At 34.9% G+C, this 20,468-nt stretch overlaps 1 protein-coding gene across 11 annotated transcripts in view; it reads left to right on the forward strand.

The window, feature by feature from the left end:
- The window catches only part of Tle4 (TLE family member 4, transcriptional corepressor), a 140,183-nt gene that overhangs the window by 43,801 nt on the left and 75,914 nt on the right, over positions 1 to 20,468 (forward strand). For 6 of the 11 annotated variants that reach the window (XM_046459719.2, XM_046459720.2, XM_046459721.2 and 3 more), the window contains one exon: positions 4,201 to 4,275. The exons of the other annotated variants lie outside the window; for them this stretch is intronic. In XM_046459719.2, the coding sequence (XP_046315675.1) occupies positions 4,201 to 4,275 (75 nt within the window). The remainder of the gene's footprint in view (positions 1 to 4,200; positions 4,276 to 20,468) is intronic. 11 annotated transcript variants of the gene reach the window in all.

Here is a 20,468-nt window from a genome sequence, read left to right on the forward strand (position 1 = left end):
TCTTTCTGAATTCTTTTTTCCCGTTTCTTCGTACACAGAACTGCAAATCCCTCAGTCTCTGTTGTCAAGTCAACTTCCTTAGGAGAATCTTCCTTAATCCCCAAGATTAGATTGATATTTCCTTGATAAATGATTGCACAACATCCTATAATTTTCTTATGGAATTTACTAGAGACTTTTTTTTTTTTTAGTATTATTAATCCATTGACTGTTTTTCATGATAAACTTTAAACTGAGATCATCAAGATCTGATCTAGTTTGATAAATTGTAACCTCAGTGTCTACCACAGTGTAGTGCATGTTAGTGTTAGGTACTTAGTAAATATTTGAATGAATGAATTAAAAAAAAAAAAAAAGACTTTTTCCCCCAAGAAGTAGGCTTGCCATTCTTTCTTAAAACCTTTGCTAGTATTTTATGTCTTATGTTACTATTATAAGATGTGTCCTGTGTCTATGAGTTCAATGGGAACCAGGACTGGTCTGTTTTGCTTTTACATCCCCACATGACAGAGATGTTAACTAATGTTAGTTATAAGAATCCTAGTTCATTTTATATCTGTGCCTTTACTATTTCTTCCTTAACTAAAACTTTTTCAATGGGGGGAGATTTTTCTTTTTTCTCTTTTTGATTCTCTATTGTAATAGAGTTTTTTATTGCTATTTTAATACTGTAATATTGCAGTATCACATCTTTTGTTAAGCACTAAAGTATTGACATGGCAGGTATTATCATTGTACTCTCTTCTGAGAACATACATCAAACATCTACTTTATACATTCGAGTTCCATTCCTCATTAGGTAGATTTTAATGCAATCATCATGGACTTACATTGTTTTAGTCTCTTGTAGAAAAAAAAAATTCTTGAATGAATGCTAAAAGTAATTTTATGATGAGGAAGTAAACAGGAAAGTGATTCAGTGTACAGTTTATTTAACTGGCTGTTTTTCCCTTCCAGCCATGCTTATATTCTTTACATCACAGTATTTTTTTTAAAAATCAGTTTTATTAAGGTATATTTACATGCCATAAAATTCACTAATCTTTTGTACAGCTAAGTAGTTTTTCAGTAAGTTTATGAAGTTATACAGCTCTCACCACAATCTATTTTCTTTGTTTTAGGATTTAAAAAATCATAAATCACAATATATTAAAGAATACAAAAATTCGATATTTTTCATTTCCTTCAAATCCTGGTCAGTCCTCCCACCCCCACCACCTCTTACCCCTGCTTTTTATTATGTCCTTGGTGACATTTTATTTGGTAGTGCTAGTGGGATGTTGTCACTTATATCTGAGTGAGCAGCTTGAGCAGTAAGAAAGGCAATAGGATTATTACCTTCTGCAGATTGGCTGGGACCAAAGTGGCTGTCATCACTGTGGTGTGTTGGCAGGGGGGATAAGCAGGAAGTGGGACAGGAAATGTGATGAGGGTGGAGTAGAAAGAGAGGACAGATGGGGAAGGGGAAGAAAAGCAGAAAAGATGATAGACATAATGGGAAAGCCATCAGGGTTCTAAAAGATGTGAAACACTTGATGTATTTTCTGAGTCAGAGAACTTAACTATTGAAATCTGAGAATGGGAAAAAAAAATGCTTGCTGGGTCAGCTTTTTGGGAATACTTCAGGCTTCTTTCTCAAGTGTTCATTTTTCTCTTTTGTGATCTTTTCACCTTCTTCCTGAGTTTTGATTTTCACACCTACCTCGTGGGTGCTTCTTTAGTCTGTGGTGTAATATGTTTGCTGTGTGGTGGAGTGAGTAATGTCAAGGTGTTTCTGGCCCTTTCTGGGCACATGGAGGGGAGGGGCAGGAGGCTTGTTTGCCTTAGGTAGCTTCAGTTCAAAGAGTCCTTAAATAGTAAATGATTCACGAATTGTGAGTAGAAATAGGGAAGTAGAATTATGAACTACAGGTAAAGTACAGATACCTTATTTTAGTCTATGGCTATTGCCATCAAAGAGGAGTTGAATCATGACTCTCATTGTCATTTTAACTTTCAAGCAGGTCTCATTGGTGAGAGTTTCTGGTTTTCTCAGAAAATGTGCTTGATTTTAAAGCCGAATCACAAAGATTCCCACTGCCTAAAGCGTCTCTGCCCATTTTAGCAATAGGAATCTAGTATATGAAGCAGGAGTTGAATAAACTTAATGGTAGAGATATCCTAAATTAGAGGTGTTTTTCTTATCTCTTTCTCTTGTAACTATTTTTTGAATGTTTAATAAAAAAATACAAAAAAAGTCAGTAAAATGGAGAAATGGCAGAGAAAGAGCTTAAAAATTTGAGTGAATGAATACATGAATGGAATGAATGATATGCATGTTAGATGTCTGTACAAGTGATTCTTTGTTTCAGTTTCTAGCAAGTTTTAAGTACTGTTCTTGAATATCAGAAAGCAAAAGGTAGTAAATTGTGTAATAATTTCTATCCATAATTTCACGTTAGAGTATTAAGTAAATCTCAAGAGTTTTCTTACACATTGCCTTTTTTTCCACTAAGAAAACTGTCAGTTTTTGCTATTCCAAGAACCAGCTTGACTTTAATCATGAGCTCTGTGTTCATAGTAAGTGCTTAATAAACACTGAACATGGTCAGTCTGAGTTTAGGGGAAGCTGATGTTACTATTAGTGGCCATTATATTGACTACCTCTCTATTCCTAGTTTTTTTTTTTTTTTTTCCCCCCCACAGAATTTTCACTTTCTTCAGAGAAAGAAACAAATTATTCACATAGGCGAATATTTCATTAAAAGTAAAAGAATGAACAGAGATAACTGTAAGGGCTAGGATTGCTTTTTTAAGTTCCTGTTTTGAAACTGAAACTCCTATAATTAAAAATATCAAAAGATCCCATTAAAAGCTTAAAATGCAATGATCCTAAAATTTGATGTTTTCTTTGTTAGTAGTTATAAGCACAAAATACACATTTCTGCTGAGAAACAAAAATGAAAACATTAATTATAGATAACTATTTAAGACAGTTTTCTTTCCTACTTTGCCTCAACATTCCCACTACACAGTTCATAGGTAGAAATTGTGGTCACCCTCATTAATCTCATTTGAAGGTTTTGAAATGGGAACCAGGTAGTTCAAGGGGAATTTCACATTTAATGGATAGCTCTTTGTATGTACAAAGCATTATGATAGTTGAGCTTCATAGGTTGACTTCAAATAAGTGAAGAAAGCTAAATTTCTTAACTTGAGATCAGCCAAAACAAGACTCTTCCATAGAGGAGTGCTTGTTTCATAGCACAGTCCCTTTGGTTCTTCATTCATTAAACCTAGTTTAAAGAAGTAAAGAGACCTATTTTAGATCAATTTTGAGACTGTAGATACTAAAATGCTCAAGTACATTTAGTTGGAAATTATATTTACATTTTGGAGGTAGTTGTATAATCAGTTGTATATGTCCAGATGTGAGTGCCCCCTTGCAGAGACATCTATACTACTTGATTTTTCTAATATTATGAAAACTGCCAATATCAGTTTTTGCCCATTATCTTTAGAACAGAATCATGACTTTTCCTGTACTATGAATCCTAGTTTTTAAAAATAAATAAATTTGTAGGTTTTAGTTTTTCTGTTGAATTTAAAAGAAATACCTGACAACCTTAAACTGAGTTTTTTTTTGATCTCTTATGTATGCAGCACTTTATAACAAGGATTAAAACATGAACACGTTTCACATTTCCAGAAGAAACATAAATGAATTAATTCTAAATGACCTTCTAGTATTTAACAAATACCAGGAGGAGAAATACAAAAAGAAGGATATAATTAAATACAAAAAGTAGGATATAATTAAAAACTTTTTAAAATTTTTTTTATTTCTGTAGATAGCAAAGAGAAAAGGGGATACTAAGAAAACGAGTGAGTTGGGTTTTATTTTTTAGTACTAGTGGAAGACATTGGTCAAAGTATATCACTGACTTGAAAGTGAAATTTAAACTGATTCTACCGCATATAGGGGAGCATCCTTCATAGGCATGGTCCAGATACCTGTGGTTGATTGTTCAGTTATTCCTAACCAGTCTGCACCCAGACATACCCTAGACATTTGGTCATCCATCACCTGGGCCTTGTGATTGGAAATCTGGAGGCCCCAAATGCTATTTTGCATGTAATTAAAGCTAGAGGACATGTTAGGAAAAGCTGTTCTGAGTAGAAAACAAATAATTGTATTCTGTTTCTGATCTTCATTTATAGCACCAGCAACAAGTGGTGCAGGCTGTGGAACGGGCCAAGCAGGTGACCATGGCAGAACTGAACGCCATCATTGGGGTACGTGGCCTTTCCATTTTAGCTCTGATCTTAGTATTTATCGCCAGTTCTCTTGCTGTCTCTAAGTTTTGTTCCACCAAAGGGGCAAAAGGCAATAGCGACCACAGAGTGAAATTAAATCTTTTCCTTAAATCTCATGTGAAATCAGAAACTTTGGATCACCTTCTCACCAATTTAAGTTGATGTTTTCGAAAATTCTCCCCTAAGGAGAGTGTTCTTTTTCATATTTCTTCCTTTTTGCATTCAGCTTCTGTTGCAGAGCTAGGCTAGGAAACAAAGATACAAATTACCCTGATGTTAAAATGATATGATTTCTTTTTATCTGTTCTCCAATGATGTGGAGTGTCTTAAAATCATTTTTAGTAAAATGTATATTTTCACATCTCCCCTGCTACCTTTCCTTCCCTGTGATGAGTGGTTCTTAAGGGCTGGTGTCCCTTTGTAGTACAAATAATAGATGAACTGCACTTTTTCGGAAAATCAGTGGCCCCGTTAGAAAATCATTCCTGGCAATGGTGATGTTATTGCTGCATAGAAATCCTGCTGCACTTCATGGGTTTGGGCAGTCACTTAACTCCACTTACTTTTTTGTTCTCTCAAATTAAGGTAAAATAATATGCTAAAATTTAGAAATAACAATAAAGGCAAGAAATCCTGGCTATAAAGTGTACTGTATACACCTCTGTTTGTGCAGATAGTACAAGCAGTTTCTTACTTTGTTTTGATGAAGACACTATTACTGTACCTTCCTCTTTCTGCCCCTCCCAAATGCTTTCTTTTGTGTATAGATTATACACAAAGTCTATCCTCTTTTTTCCCTCAGTATATCAAACACACTTTGAAATGCTAATTATTCCATTTACTTTCATTAAAATTCAAATTGTTGAGTGAAGATGCAGATAAGGGTTGGCTGATAATCAATCTGAAGTGAAGATATTGCTTCAATTATGCCTCTGTCTTTTTACAAGGAAATCAGAACTCTGGGATCATTGCCGCTAGTGGGGGCGCAATAGTTGATGTAGTTTGTTTTTAATGGGCTATTTGGATCTCTATTTTGTGTCCCTCTGACCATAAGAAAAAAATGGTACCAAATTAGCAGGCATAATAAATGGAAAAGAGTAACCTTTATTTCCTCTAAATGCCCCTTGGAAAAAAGGCTGCATCCAAATAAGCCACATAGAATCAGGAATAACATTTATCATACATTTTCTGTGTTAGGTGCAGTTAGGATAGGTATTAAGAGATGAAAACATTTCACAATTAGATTTTATTTCTTAAAACTCCAGAAAACAGCAGCGCTTGAGCTTAATTGTTGAGGACATTTTTTAAAATTAAGTATACATGTATACACCAACTATACTTGCATGAAACATCTTGTGCTTGAATGTGTTGTATTCATGTTGGGATGGTCTGCATCTTTTTGTTATTAAGTCTTTCATAGGTCAGAAGTGGTAGAATTTTTATTTCACATCCACTGTCGAGTTTTATGTGTTTGCTGTATAAGGAAAAAATAAACAGAGTGGTGCCTTATAGGAGAGCTTGCCAGGGTCATGTCATAGTGTTTATCATTTTTGTGACTAGCTATAAGACAGTCATTGCCTTCCCTTACCTCTCATTGGTGGCCTTTTTCTAGGAATGCTTCCTCCCCACCACCCTTTTTTGAGTCTTTTAGTGAATGTACTTGTACACAGTGGAAAGATTAAGTTAAATTTAAAAAATGCATTTTTTTCTTTTGGATGATGTTTAAAGATATGAGGGGGAGGGTATAAAATCAAAATAAGTTCCCCTCTTCGTCACATCAAATACATTTTTATACTGTTTTCTATTTCATTTTTACCTAGTTTATTTTGAATGGGATGACAGATTGCCTTTTCTCAGGGAAATGATGATTTATTAGATTGTTACTGAGCTACTGAAAGACATATTGTGTATATCTGGATTTAATTATTAAAATAAAGGTAGTTTAATTTTGTGATCTAAAATTTGAAGAATTAACACAGTAGAGCTAAATGCTATCAAAGCAACATGTGCTGTATTGGTAGATCTTGAGGAGCTTCAAACTAATTGTATTCAGGCAGAGAATGGACTCAAAATCATATAATCTATTTTGAAAAATAGATTGCAGAAATAGACAAATGTCGTAGTTTCAGAGAACCACAAACCTTGTGAGGAAGAAAGAGCCCAGTTACAAACTCACTTGATGAATTGTTGCTAAGGTCCCTCTGTCTTTTCCATTCCTGGTAGTGTCTTGTGGGTCCAGTAGCTTTGAGAGTTGTAACATTTTGGAATGTTAAATGGACCAGTTGTGTATCCTCCTGGTTATGGCTGTGTTGTGAGGTGCTGGTATTTTGACCTGCTAACAGAAATGATGATTATTCAGGTTTAGATTTTTTAAACTTGATTTTTAGAGTGTAGTCATCTGTGATTTTCTGCATTGAGGGGGGAGTGACAAGTTTTTCTCCTAATAGGTAAAGACCCTTCTAAGACCCTGGGGATCTTCATTTATTTATTAGGGCAATGTATCTATTTTATATGTATACACACTATCCAGACAAGAGCAAATGTTCTGATTTAATGAAATCTGATGAAGCACCTTTTTAACTCTGCAATATTATTCTAACTTCATTGGTAAATGAGCCAAACCAGTGATCCATGCAGTTTAAATGCAAAATGCTGAAGTGAGCCCAAAAACCTAGAGAGGCGGCTGTTCTCCTGACAATAAGCTAGTTGTGCTTAATGAAATGAAACACAGTTATAATGATTTCTTTCACAGGTCATGTTCAGTTTAAGACTGTTGATAGATTGAAATAAGTTAAATACCATTTTTCTTTTATTTATAAGGAAGAAAACCAGGAAAATTCCTGTTTTATTTTCTTTTTACAGTTATTTAGTATTTTGTGTTTTAGTTTTATGCTTGCTTGAATTTTCTCTGAGTTCCCCCAAATAGGCTAGGGGAATATAATGTATTTAGTTTGATCTTATCATGTGTCCTACTCCAGCCACTGTGTTTTTAAATTAGAATCTCTGAGAGATCACACTGTTGGAACAACACACAAATTGTAGCTTTAAATTAGTAATATGATCTAATTAGAAATAATGTTTTCATTTCCTGTATTATTAAATTGAATCATCTGACTATCTTAAAATGCTTTTTAAATCCATTACACTATATAATCAGTGCATGCTGTGTGAATGTGGTTATGCTTAATAAAGGAGACTAAGTTAGAACCTTATAAGAATTTCAACAAAGCAACTACCATTGAGAAAGTTTCAGTATGAACATTCGTGGAAAAAAATGTTTCCCTTGTAAAATAGAAGAATGTGGTTCTTTTGGAACTCCACTCCACCCCTTTAAAAACTCTTGAAGAAAAAAACAATGGTAGAAACGTATGCATTAAAATAAAAAGTCCCCCCCCCAAAAAAAAAAAAAACCTTAAGAACAGGTATGCCACGGTGTTGTAGGAAAATGTAGTTTGGCACTAGAAATGCTGAACCTCAATTTTCAGCAGTGACATTTTAATGATAGGAAGTCTGCAAAATTATTTGCCATCAATTGTGAAGGCAATAACAAGCCTTGGTGGTTTTTCACACTCTCTGTGTTAAGTGCTTTCAGAATGACAGCGTAAACTGTGTTAGAGAACTCCAAGGAAGTAAAACTGATTAAAATGTTCATGCTTGAATGGTGCTGATGGAATAGTTCATTTGGACTTTCTCTACCTCCTGCAGCTCAAGCTGAAATATTAAAATTCAGTGGATTTAAATCTCTCTCCTCTCAGCTCAGGAAAAAAACATTACATTTTAATAGGTTTTAAACCCATAATTCATTGGTTTGGAGCAGCACTGTTAAATCTATTTAAATATTACTTGTATTACTAAGGAAATGATTTAAATGACTTTGCCTTTACCATCCTATATGTGTTTGAATTAGTTTAAAAAAAGAAAGACAATACCAAAGGGGAATTCCCCCCCCCCCCTTAGATTTTTCTTTCATTGTCCTTGTCATATGCTTGACCCTTAAATTAATGTGTGTGTGTGTGTGTGTCTGTGTGTTCTAGATTGACTTTTTGGGAGAGGGTCTTGCAGTATGACAACTTAAAAATGTATGTATGGGCTGGGGATGTGGCTCAAGCCCTAGCGCGCTTGCCTGGTATGTGTGCGGCCTGGGTTTGATCCTCAGCACCACATACAAACAAAGATGTTGTGTCCACCGAGAACTAAAAAAATAAATGTTAAAAATTCTCATTCTCTCTCTCTCTCTCTCTTAAAAAAAAAAAAAAGTGTGTATGTTCCTCCTTTTCCATTGTAGATTTCAAAATTGCCATTTTAACTTTCATAGCCATTTGGGCAGTGAGCCTTTATGGTAATTTCCCTTGTTTTCTTAAACAAATTGCCCATTAGGCAAAAATTAGAAAGGTATAAATGTGTGGAGGTGTTTAAAAACAAATGTGTGTGTTTCTCTCCATTAAAGGTGTATGATGTGTATGTCTGTGGACACATAGCCTTCAGTAATACAAAACTTGAAATAAAATAAACAATACAACTTCACTTTTAACAAAAGCAAAAATATATTAAGTATCCAAAAGCAGTAGTTTCATTCCTCTGCATTGGCTAATAAAAGGTCTTCAAAAGGTATTGTTAATTTTGTTCTGCTTTTATCCTGTTTTGAAAATAGCTGTACCCACAGAGTTGAAGCAATATTATTTTTCCTAGGTCCATGTCAATCCTTTTCTCTCTAACAATTGCAACTATAACATAAGTCCCAAGGCTTGGACACCAGACTGTGTAGAGTTTTCTTTCTCCCAGTGATTTGTTTGAGACCTTTGTTGAAATCCACCCTCTAGCAGGATGCAGCTTTACATGCCCAAGTTAGTAGAGAATACCTCCTTGTTTGGGTTTTCCTTTTTCCTGATTTTCTTTCATTAGGCCCCCACTCTTGTTCTGGGATCATTTCAGAATTATCTTCAGCCAAACTCTGGCCCTTCATTTTTATTGGAAGATGTAAGAAATTCAGGATTTGACTTTATAGGCTTCAAGCTATTTAAGGGACTTTATGATGTAGATAGGTAATTGTAGTACTATGATAGAATTATGGCTGCTTTTCTGATGTGAATTCTATGCATAGAACTTAGTCCTCAGTAGCTCAGTTTTTACAACTCATTGTTCACATTATTTTTTAAACCTGTGCTTATAGGAAACGTGCTGGTGAATCTCCTTGTCTTGTGTTTCTCTCAACTCATTGATACTTTCTAAATGTATGTAATATGGAATGGAATTTTAAAAAGCTGTAAAATTGATTTTGTATTTTCTTGGAGGTTGTTATTTCATCTTTGTGGAAATTGTTATTTCATCTTTGTGACTGTCTTTACATGCCTGAAGTTTAAAGGCTTCTTAGGCTATGCTGGCCACAGGCTGCATCAATAGTCTAGGGGCAGAGGCTGGCTTGAAGATGTCCTATTTTTTATAATTGTTGTAGGGCTATGCTCATCTGCTCTCAAAAAGCTGTGATGGCATTAAAACCTAAGGAGTTTTGTATCACATCCTTCTTTATCTTCTGTTGGTATGCCTACCCATTCCCCTCCACTTTTAAACTGGCTCATTTGCTGTGAAGCAGGAGACTATTATTGAGTGATGTAGTCATAATCTAATCTTTCTGCTGCAATTTGATGAAGCTCTAAGAGGCAATAATTTCCCTTCTCATAACAAAGACTAATATATTTAAGTAATATTTCAACTCAGCTGTACTTCAGAATTGTGTCCCCCACCCCCCCAACACACACGCATACATCTCAGGGGGGGAAAAAGACACAAAAGCACTCCTAAGGAACAGGATTTCTGATTTGTGGTATGCACTCAGTTATTTCCATTACAAAGGTTCTCTGGGAGAAATATCTAGAAGCTCTTCCCTCAAACTAGTGATGATCTGAAGTGCTGATATATTTCTGTTTAGGAAGGAGCCTGCCTTCCCTTCAGTAAATGCACTTCCATAGCTCAAGAGAGAGTCTGGCACAAAGTGTTAACAGAATTATAGAATATGGGTGGGTACATCTGTATCAGTTAAGGCCTGTGGACGTTATATTTCCTAGATCTGCAAATGTGCATTCATTTACATAGGAGCACAGTGTGCATCAAAGGGGAAGCACTGTTACACAGTAAAGCAGGTTTCACTTCAGTTAGCTTGCAGGGAAACAATTGGAAATTATTAACCCTATTATTGTTTTGTTTTTGTTATTTGCTTTTAATAAGTCTCTCTCTCTCTCTCTCTCTCTCTCTCTCTCTTTGTGTGGTACTCTGGGGTTGAACCCATGTGTGGTTTTTTGTTTTGTTTTTATCTTTGATTTTATAATTCTTTTTCTTAATAGTGTTCCTCCAAGCAGTATCACCAGCTGCCATTTAGTCAAAGACTTTTATCCTTGTGGACAGTGCCTGCCTTGTATCCCTCAAAATTGAGAGGGAGGGAGGAAGAATGGACTATAAGAGAGGCATGCTTACCTCAAAGAGGTAAATAAAGGGCTAATGGCTGCTTGACTCCTAGCATTTAAGTGAAGTTGTTAAGACTTCAGTTTTGTGTTTTCAAAGCTTCGTAGGAAATCAGTTTAAAAAGGCTTCTATCCCAAAGTGTATTTGTTGTCTTAAGAATTCGCTTAAGGACTTTTGTGAAAAGATTAGAACCCTTTAATTTAATGAATAATAAAAAGGGGAGTTCATAACCCACTTGAATCAAATGTGTGAAATATGATATGTCAAGAACTATGTAATGTTTTGAACAACCAATAATAAAAATTTTTAAAAAAAGAATGACTTGATTGTTATATCCCGCTTATTCATTCATTCAAATATTTTAGTACCTTCACCAAATCCTATTGCAGAAGGACATTTTATTTTGTTCTTTGTAATATTTTAAAATGCTTCTGAAATGTGTTTTGAAATGATTCCTTTTTTAAATATTTATTTGTTTAGTTTTAGGTGGACACAATATTTTTATTTTTTATATTTTTATATGCTGAGGATTGAAACCAGTGCCCCCTGCTTGCTAGGCGAGCACTCTACCACTGAGCCACAACCCCAGCCCCATGAAATGATTCTTCAATTACTTTTAAATCATTTTATTAAGTTGGTAAATGTAAGCTTTTTGGTTTTACATTTTACTACATGTAATCAACACATTTATCTTATTTTCATAAGAGAAGTTTCCAAGGATATTAGTGAAAGAAAACCGTAGAAAACATGATAAAATGATACTACAGGCATTTGCAAATTTTGTGTATTTTTTTTTTTATGTTTTCAGGCATATTTTAAGATACTTGGAATTGGCAATTTAGAAATATACATTATGGATATTTGATGTTCCTTTTAAGTCAGATTTATGGAGGTAAATTTATATAAAGTAAAATTTATCCTTTATAGCATAAAAGTTCAGTGAGTTTTGATAACTAAATATAGACACATGTCATCACAACTGAAATACAGAATAGCTTTCCCCTACCTTCAATTCCCTAGTTTTCGGACAGTTCTTTCCCCTATCCTCAGCAACCGGCTACCACTAAAAATATTTTTTCTCCCAAAGTGAGAGAATGTCCTATATACATGGAATTATGCATTGTGTAACCTTTTTAATTTTCTTTCATTTTGTGTAAACATTTGATATTTGTGTGATTGCCCATATCAATAGCTCAATCCTTTGTATTACTGAATGGTATTCCATTGTATGGATATACCACATTGTTTATCCATTCTCTCCTTGAAAAGGACAGTGGGATTATCTTCAGTTTTGAGTAATTATGAGTAATTCCACAAGAATATTCACATTGAGGTTTTTCAAAGTAAGTTTTCAATTCTTTGGGGTAGATTACCTAGAAATAAGATTGCCAAATAAGTAACATGGTAAGTGTGTATTTAACTTTCCAAATAACTGACATACTGTTTTCCAGAGTAGCCTTATTATTTTGTCATCTCCTGCGTATGAAAGAACCTATGCTCTATATCCTTACCAGTACTTGCACTTGTAGATTTTTGAGGTTATTTCAGCTGTTGTAATAGGTGCATAGGGATATTCATCATATTTTTATTTTCCCATAACAACTAATGATACTTAATGTCTTTATGTGCTTATTTGCCATCTCTGTCTCTGATAAAGTATCTGTTCAAATCTTCCTTTTTTTCTTGAGTTATTTTAATTGAATTTTGAAAGTTTGTGAATTTTGAAAATATATTCACTCATTCTATAGTATATCTTTTCATTTTTTTTAAACAGTGACTTTTAAAGAGCACATGTTTTTAACATTGATTAATTCCAGTTTATTATTTTTTTCTTCTGTGGATCTTACTTTTGGTGTTGTTTCTAAGTAACATTTACTTCAACATTTAATTCAAGATTACAAATATTTTCTTAATATTATTCTTCATGAAGATTTTTAATACTTAGCCCATGATTCAGTTGCGTTTTTGCTTATGGTGTAAGATACAGCTTAATTTTTCTTTCTTCAGATGGACATCTGATTAAATTGTTCCCACGCCATTAATTGAAAAGACTGTACTTTATTGAATACCCCTTGCACCATTTTTTGAAAATCAACTATTTGTGTGAATCTATTTCTAGACTCTGTTCTCTTCCATTAAATTCTCCATTTCTTTCACCAGTGCCACACTGTGCTGATTACTGTAGCTAATTAGTGATGTTTCTCTTTCCCTTGTAGGCATATTTTTTCTTTGTCTTTATTGCCCTTACCAATGACCCCCTCAGAACTTCAGGTCTTTGTTATCAGTATTTTAAAAGACTGGCTAATAATTTCGGGGGAAGAAATCCAAGCCCACCACTTTTGTCAAAAATGGTGTCTTATCTGCCTCCTAATTGTTTTTTTCCTACAATGAATGCATCTTCCACCTGCCCCTAGTTCCAGGCACTCTCCCAGCTTGTCTCCTGTGGTCTACTCCTATAGAGATATTGTTTGTGCATTTGTCTTCCTATACTTTATTCTATACCTGGTAGCCAGAGTTATCTTTTTCTAATGTGATCTTTTTCCATTCCATAAATGGAATCCTTTTGTTCCTCTGCTTAAAAACCTTCAGATGGTCAGCTTTTATTTAGGAAAAATTTTTGAGTTTCTTACCATGGTCTACAGATAACACAGATTCAGCATGAGCTGACCTTCCTATACCTTTATGACTCCACATGCCACTCACACTCCTCATTTAACTGTCATAAAGCCATGTTGGCTTTCTTCTTCTGTCCGTGGATCATGCTTAGCCTGTTCTTGATTGGAGTTCGTGCACCAGTTCTTCCATCTTTTAGAGTACTCTTCTCCATGTCTTGATGTGGTCTTCCTCATGCTCATCTTCAAAGATTCAGCTCATTTGTTTTCTCCTTAGGAAAGAATTCTCTGGATTGTAGCCCTTTTTATGTGTTGCTTCATCTAGTTCATTCACTGCTCCGTTAGACTGTTTTATTTTCCTCATAGCATGTAGTAGGATTGATTTGTTTGTGTATTACTTTTCCTTCACTAGCTGGAAATATCTTGTTTACTTGTGTAGCCATGGTGCTTAGAATAATAGGTAGCTCATAATTTTCAGTAAGCATTTGTACAATAAAAAGTAACTATTTGTTCAGTAAACATGCAATAATTTGTCTATAATATTGTTCAGTGAATATTAAGTGAATAAATACTGTATTTTGACCTATTTTTTAATTTAGTTCCCCCTACCCCACAGTTTTGGGCCCAGACTGAGGAAAAGCATGGAGTAATAGAAAATACACAAACCTGAGGGTCACTTATATTTTGACCTTAGGAATTTCATTTAAGATTTCTGATCTGTCAGATGCAAGGCTAGCAAACTATGGAACCAGCCTAGGTGTCTATCAGTGGACAAATGGATTTTTAAAAAATGTGATATATATGAAGTGAAGTTTTATTTAACCATAAAGAAAAATGGATAGAACTTGAACGATACGTTAAGCATAATAAACCAAGCTCAGAAAATTAAGGACTGTATGTTTTCTTTCATGTAGAAGTTAGAGAGGAAAAAGGAAGAGAAGTGTGCGTGGGTGGGGAAGGATCTCAGGGAAATCAGTAGAGAAAAGGGACCAGGAGGATGGAGGAAGATGGGGAAAATACTAGGGAATGATAATGGCCAAATTTTATTGTGTGGATATATGACCATGTAATGATGAATTCTACCATTATATGCAAGCTCTAATGCATCAATAATAAAAGGAAAAAAAGTATAAATGAAGGGAAAAAATGTAAGACTGGTGCTGATAGACACCGAAGTACTATCTAGTCTAACATGACTTTGTTAGCCTATTTGTTTTGATCATTGTGGAATTTTCATTTTAAAACTTGGTGTCCTTTTGTATCCATTATTTGTCTAGATTTATCATATCTCCAGGCTTTTTTTTTTCCCTAAAAGGGTAACTACAAAGAGTGAATGTTTATTGAATATTTGCTTTGTATTAAGTACTGTGCTAAGTAAGCATTTATATGAATTATTTAATCTTCACATCAACCCTGGAAGGAAACAATATTATCTGAACTTCACAAATAATGAAACTAAGGCTCTGAAGGGAAAAGTAGTTTCCTGAAGCCACATAAGGGGGAAGTGGCAGAACTGGAATCCAAATTTCTAGTGAGTTCAGAGCTTACCTGTGTAATCACTGGGCTGCTCTTTTCCTTTATTTGTTCCCTTTATGCCATGTTCTTTTTTTTTTTTTTTAAACGCTGGTATCATATTCCCTTTATCCTGAGATCCACTGTCAGGATTGTTCATAGCTTAGCTTTGGGAGGAAAATGAAAATTGGGTGTGCTTGAACCACATGTGAATTGGTTAGCCATAGATTGTTTGGATATGCTTGACTCATACTGTGTTTTATCTTCCTGTTAGTGTAAGAACCCAAAGTTATCATTGGGTAGGTTTGATGATACTAGGTCTTTAGATCTAGGATTTCAGGCTTGGGCATTGGGCTGTCCATTAAGTCCCCAAAACATTTGCAAAATTGGGTGTATGTTTTTTAGGGGAGGATAGTATACACTTTTTCAATAATAGTGTTTGTGGTGTTTATATTCACAAAGGGCCCAATGATTTAAAAATATTTAAACCTGTGCCTTTTGAGAATAGAATAGATCCTGATATGAAATACTAAAATCATTTGTGGGATGCATTAGAGAGAATGTTATGCTCAAAGATTGTGTTGGAGGGAAGCTGCCCACCTCATGGCAAAGAGTGAGGGAAAAAAATGGCTGGGGACAGGATATAGTCCCAGTGGGCATATCTCCAGCGACTGACTTCTTCAAACTGGCCCTACCTCCTACCAGTATCCACCACATCCCAGTAGCATCATCAGATTATTAATCCGTCAATGCAGTAATTCATTGATGAGGTTAGAGCTGTCATGATTTAGTTACTTCCCAGCCCTACCTCTGAACACTGCTGCAGTGGGGACCAAGCCCCACATAAGTCTTTGGGGGAAGTCTCTATCCAAAACATAACATAGCCAGTGAAATACTCAGAAATAGATCTACACATACATGTCAGAATGGGCAAGCAGATAAGTAGGGAGAAAGCTGGATCCTAGTAACTATTAGTAGGGGGACAGTTTTTCTTGTATACATCTCATCATATGTAGAAGTCAATCCTAGAAGCATTAAAAAACAGAACTTTAAAAACCTCAGCGAAACAAAAAAATCTAGAAGAACTTTTTTTTTTAAATCTCATAGTAAGAGTTCTTAAATGGATCACAACTCAAATCATAAGGAAAAAAATTGATAGTATTTATTACTTAGTTAAAGTGAAAAAACCTGTACATCAAAAGATACCTCACAGAAAATGAGAAGACAAGCCAGAATACTAGGAGAAGATATTTTGCAACATATATAACAAAGAATGATTATGATACAGATCATACCAGATAAAGAGCAAATAAAAATTTAGCTTTAAAAACAACCTGAAAACCACACTCTAGACAAGAGCTTTCATTATTAAAATTGAAACCCCTTAGTGTGCACTGTCTGATTCCCAGAATACTCATATTCTGTCTAACTTCCTCCATGCTTACTGGGTCATCAGTCTTACTTTCTCTTACTTGATCCCAGCAGGTATCTGTTCTGTTCTGGGCCTTGCAGCTGCCTTTTCTCTTGCTTCTGATTTGTTCTCTTTGCTCTCTGCAAGGTACTGTCATTTGCATGCTGCAGGTCTCCATTCAAGTGTCACTTTCCCAGAGCTGTTGCCTCCATTTATTCTTATGAATGATCAGACTAGTTGAGAAAAGGACCTGCCTGATAGGGCTGCTGGTATATTTCTGGACCTGGATAGTGAAGGATATGTACTTCATTTTCTTGCGCCAATGCCATCTTTCACTGATTGTTCCTTTACTTCACATGGGCTGGTATTGGCCCACATTAGTCTTCAAATTTCAGAAGATTCATGAATGTGGAATGAAATCAATTCACTACTCACAGTCAGTATTTTTTAAAAAAATATAGAATAGAAAAATCAGTGTGTTACACATAATAGTATTTGGCATTATTTGCTGAACTTTGATTTACATTTATATTCTATGAAGATGTGTGCGCTCGTGCGCGCACACACACACAGGTGCAATACATAACTGTTGGCAAGCAATTCATGTTGGTAACATCTGAGTTTCATTAATCTCTCAAGTAATAAGAACAAAAATCAGAATTACCTAAGAGCCTAAAGTAGATAGTCTTTTCAAATGTAGCCTTACTTTTAAAAAGTAGTATGAAGTAACTATAGAAAGCTTTTCTGAGCACATTTCCTTTACTTGATGACTTAATAAAACTCACAAAATAGATGTGTTGATCTTAGTCCCTACATTTTTTTTCCTTAAATAGCATAAAGAAACCTTCAAGGAATTGTACTTTTATTATTAATTTGCTTAGAAGTACTCTTTTGGTAAGCTTTAGACCAATTCAGAAAAAGTGCTAACAAGATCATCAGTAGGAAAGTTAAGGGTTTATTTATTTTTTTCTTCTTCCCTTGTTATTTCATGAGCTAAGTAGCAATTTGGGACAGTAGAACCCTTGGCTCGGGTTTCCTGAGATTTGGTTGCTTTGCCCTTTTTTTTTTTTTTTTTTTGTCTGTCTTGCTCATCTGAGACCAGCCCAGATATCTTGAGGTCTGTAGAAATCTGTGGTTTGTTTAGCATGAGAAACTTAACCCTTTCAGTGATAATCTTTCTAGAATTGCTCTAAATGCATGTCTTTCTCCTACAGTAAATTCCAATTTTTAAGTGATCATAAATAGTTATAAATGAACTTAGCTTGAAGGAGATCTTCTTTTTTTTTTTTTTACTTGTGTATCTTTCCATATATTCATTTAACCTTTAGCTTTTGCTAGAGATGTTATTAAAATCAAGAATTTGTGTCTTATGGCAAGAAGAGCACATCTTATTTTCCTTGCATCTCACAACTTCAGGGAATTTGAATAGTAAAACAGACACTGTATACTCATCACCTAGATTCACCAGTTATCATTTGCCTACATCTGTGTGTGCGCATGTATGGATTTTTTTAAGTGTGTTGAACTGTTTGAAAATAAGAGGACGGTCATTTCATCTGTTAGTACTTCAGTGTGTATCTTCTTGGAACAGGGATATCTTCTTATGTAAGCACAATACTGTTAATACATTCCTATATCCAGTAGTACCATTCATAGTCATATTTCTCTGATAGCACTTTTTTCTTCATAGCATTTTCCCCTACAATTCAGAATTCAACACAAAAATTGCCTTTGTTGTCATGTCTCTTTAGTCTTCTTTAATCTAGTAGAATAAATCCCAAACCATTTTGCTTTATGACATAGGCATTTTGAAGATCTCAGGCATGTCTTGTGAAATCTGGATCTGATTGTTGGAATGTTTTCTCAAATTTAGATTCAGGTTATGTATTTTTAGTAGGAATGCTACATTGTAGATAGTGGTGTGTATTTCTGGTTGTATCACCATGTCATTGATAAAGCAAGGTGATATGTGATGTGATATTTTAACAGTGAATAACGTGTTTCCAACAATGTTTTAGCACCTGTCTTGGAGGAATCAGTTCATAAATTAGAGTGCTGAAATGGTACATTTTAAAATAATTTTTTTCCTTTTAAATTAAAGAATCTTTCCTGTTCTCTCTTTCCCCCATCTTTCTCCTTCCCTTCCTTTCTCCGTGTGTTTGTGTATGTGTAAGGTGTAAGTGGATACCTTTTCTTAATAGCACATGCCATAGAATTGTCCTAGTAACATTGGGAAGTAGATTTTATAATTGCTTCCACTTCTACAGGAAGAAACAGAAGCTCAGAAACATTGACCTGCTCTTGCTCATATAAATGATAGAAACTCTAGCTGATTGACCCTGCTGTCACTTCATTGTGGTGCTTCATCAGTGTTAAGGAGGATCTCCTTTCTCAGACTCCATCCCGTCTCTACAGACAGAAGCCAGGTTAGCAGAATTGTCCATATTGAACAGTATCTTCCCAAGCTAGGGATTGCAGATATCAGACCAGTCTTTGCTTGCGGCTCCATTTCAGAGTCTCTTACCCTCTCCCTCTGACTCTTCTGAAGGTCTGTAGAGTCTACCCTTTACTTCTGTTCTGGAATAGTGTGTCCCATTTGGATCAAGACCAATGCTCAATGCACCTGGCTTGGTCAGCTGGTGTAAAGGTGGGAGTCATCTGGTCCTGGAGATGGAAAGCTGGCACTGGCGTGGGAGCTATTCTCAAGCTCTTGGCTCCAGAATGCCCACTCTACCTGTTTTCTTAAGGTACGAGGGACTTCACTTCTGGAAACTTTTTTTTTTTTTTTTTTTTTTAATGTTTTAATCTATGAGAGTCTTCATTCTTAACAATGCTGGGAAATTGTTGCAAGCTTTACCAGCAGCAGGGACGTGTTAAGTTTTGACTCATTGTCTTTTTGATACTACCCATTAGTCTAGATAGCTGTCTTGCTTTCTGGCACAAGATGTTGCAGGTTCATTTTGTACTTTTAGAAATCAAGGTTCAGGCATTTAACTGTGCTTTATTACTACTGAGAGGTAGCAATTGCTTCTAAGAAAGATGCCTATTTTTTGAGGATTCTTCTCCTGTTAAGAGTTTAGTGGAGATAAGGAGTAGCCAACAAGAAAACCTCTACCTGAATTTCAGTTGGAGATGTCCAGAATTCTAGGAAAGTGTGGTGAGGGTAACCTCACCAGCTCCTCCTTAGTCATGAACCAGTCAGTCCTTAGTGATCAAACAGTTGAGGACCTTCCATTAAGAGGAATTCCTATTTTTGCTAACAGAAAGACAACAATTTCTAAAGACATTTCCTGTGAATTCCATTTTCTAGTGATTCTTTTCTTTCTTTCCTACCAGATTTGAAGCTCTAAGGAAATAATTCTTTTGTTACAGAAAATCCAGTGAAAAGCTATTAACAGAATTGAGGTTGTGTCTACCACCTCTCTGCTATATATTTTCAGACATAATTACTGGCTATTTTTCAGAATTAAATTAATTATCTTAATGGAGTACTTACTTGCCTAAGTTTAAAGTTCACTCCATTTTAATGTTTATTCTCTTGGATGGTCCATCAAGAGAACAGAAGAAAGTTTTATTTTATATGTGGTTTGAGATAAAGTCCCCGCCCCCCTTTACTTCTTTTTTTAAAGGTACCTGAAGGTAGTATTGGTCTAGGAAGATCAGTAAAAAGTTTTTTCCCCAAGATACCTGTTTTCCTCTATAGGTGTTTCCTCAGTTATGCTTCCATTGAGTACATTTATTTTAATGTGTAATTGGCACTACAGTTTATGCCCTCCACTTTGATTTTTTTTTGGATTGAATATTTAGTTTTTTATGAGCATTTTTTTAACTTGCTGATTTGTTATTATCTTAAATTATTTTAATAATAGATTGGTGTGAAACTACTATTCTTAATATCCATTCCCCTTCCTTTGATCTTTAAAAAGAGAGGTAGGTTTTACCAACCTAGATGCTCTTCAGTGGATGAGTAGATAAAGAAACTGTGGTACATATACACAATGGAATATTATTCAGCAATAAAAGAGAATAAAATCATGGCATTTGCAGGTAAATGGATGGAGTTGGAGAATATAATGCTAAGTGAAGTTAGCCAGTCCCCCAAAATCAAATGCCAAATGTTTTCTCTGATATAAGGAGGTTGATTCATAGTGGGGTTAGGAGGGGGAGCATGGGGAGATTAG

Source organism: Marmota monax, unplaced genomic scaffold (assembly GCF_021218885.2).
Source record: "Marmota monax isolate L192 unplaced genomic scaffold, Marmota_monax_Labrador192_F-V1.1 WCK01_AAM20220418_F8-fsc00172, whole genome shotgun sequence".
NCBI lineage: Eukaryota > Metazoa > Chordata > Mammalia > Rodentia > Sciuridae > Marmota > Marmota monax.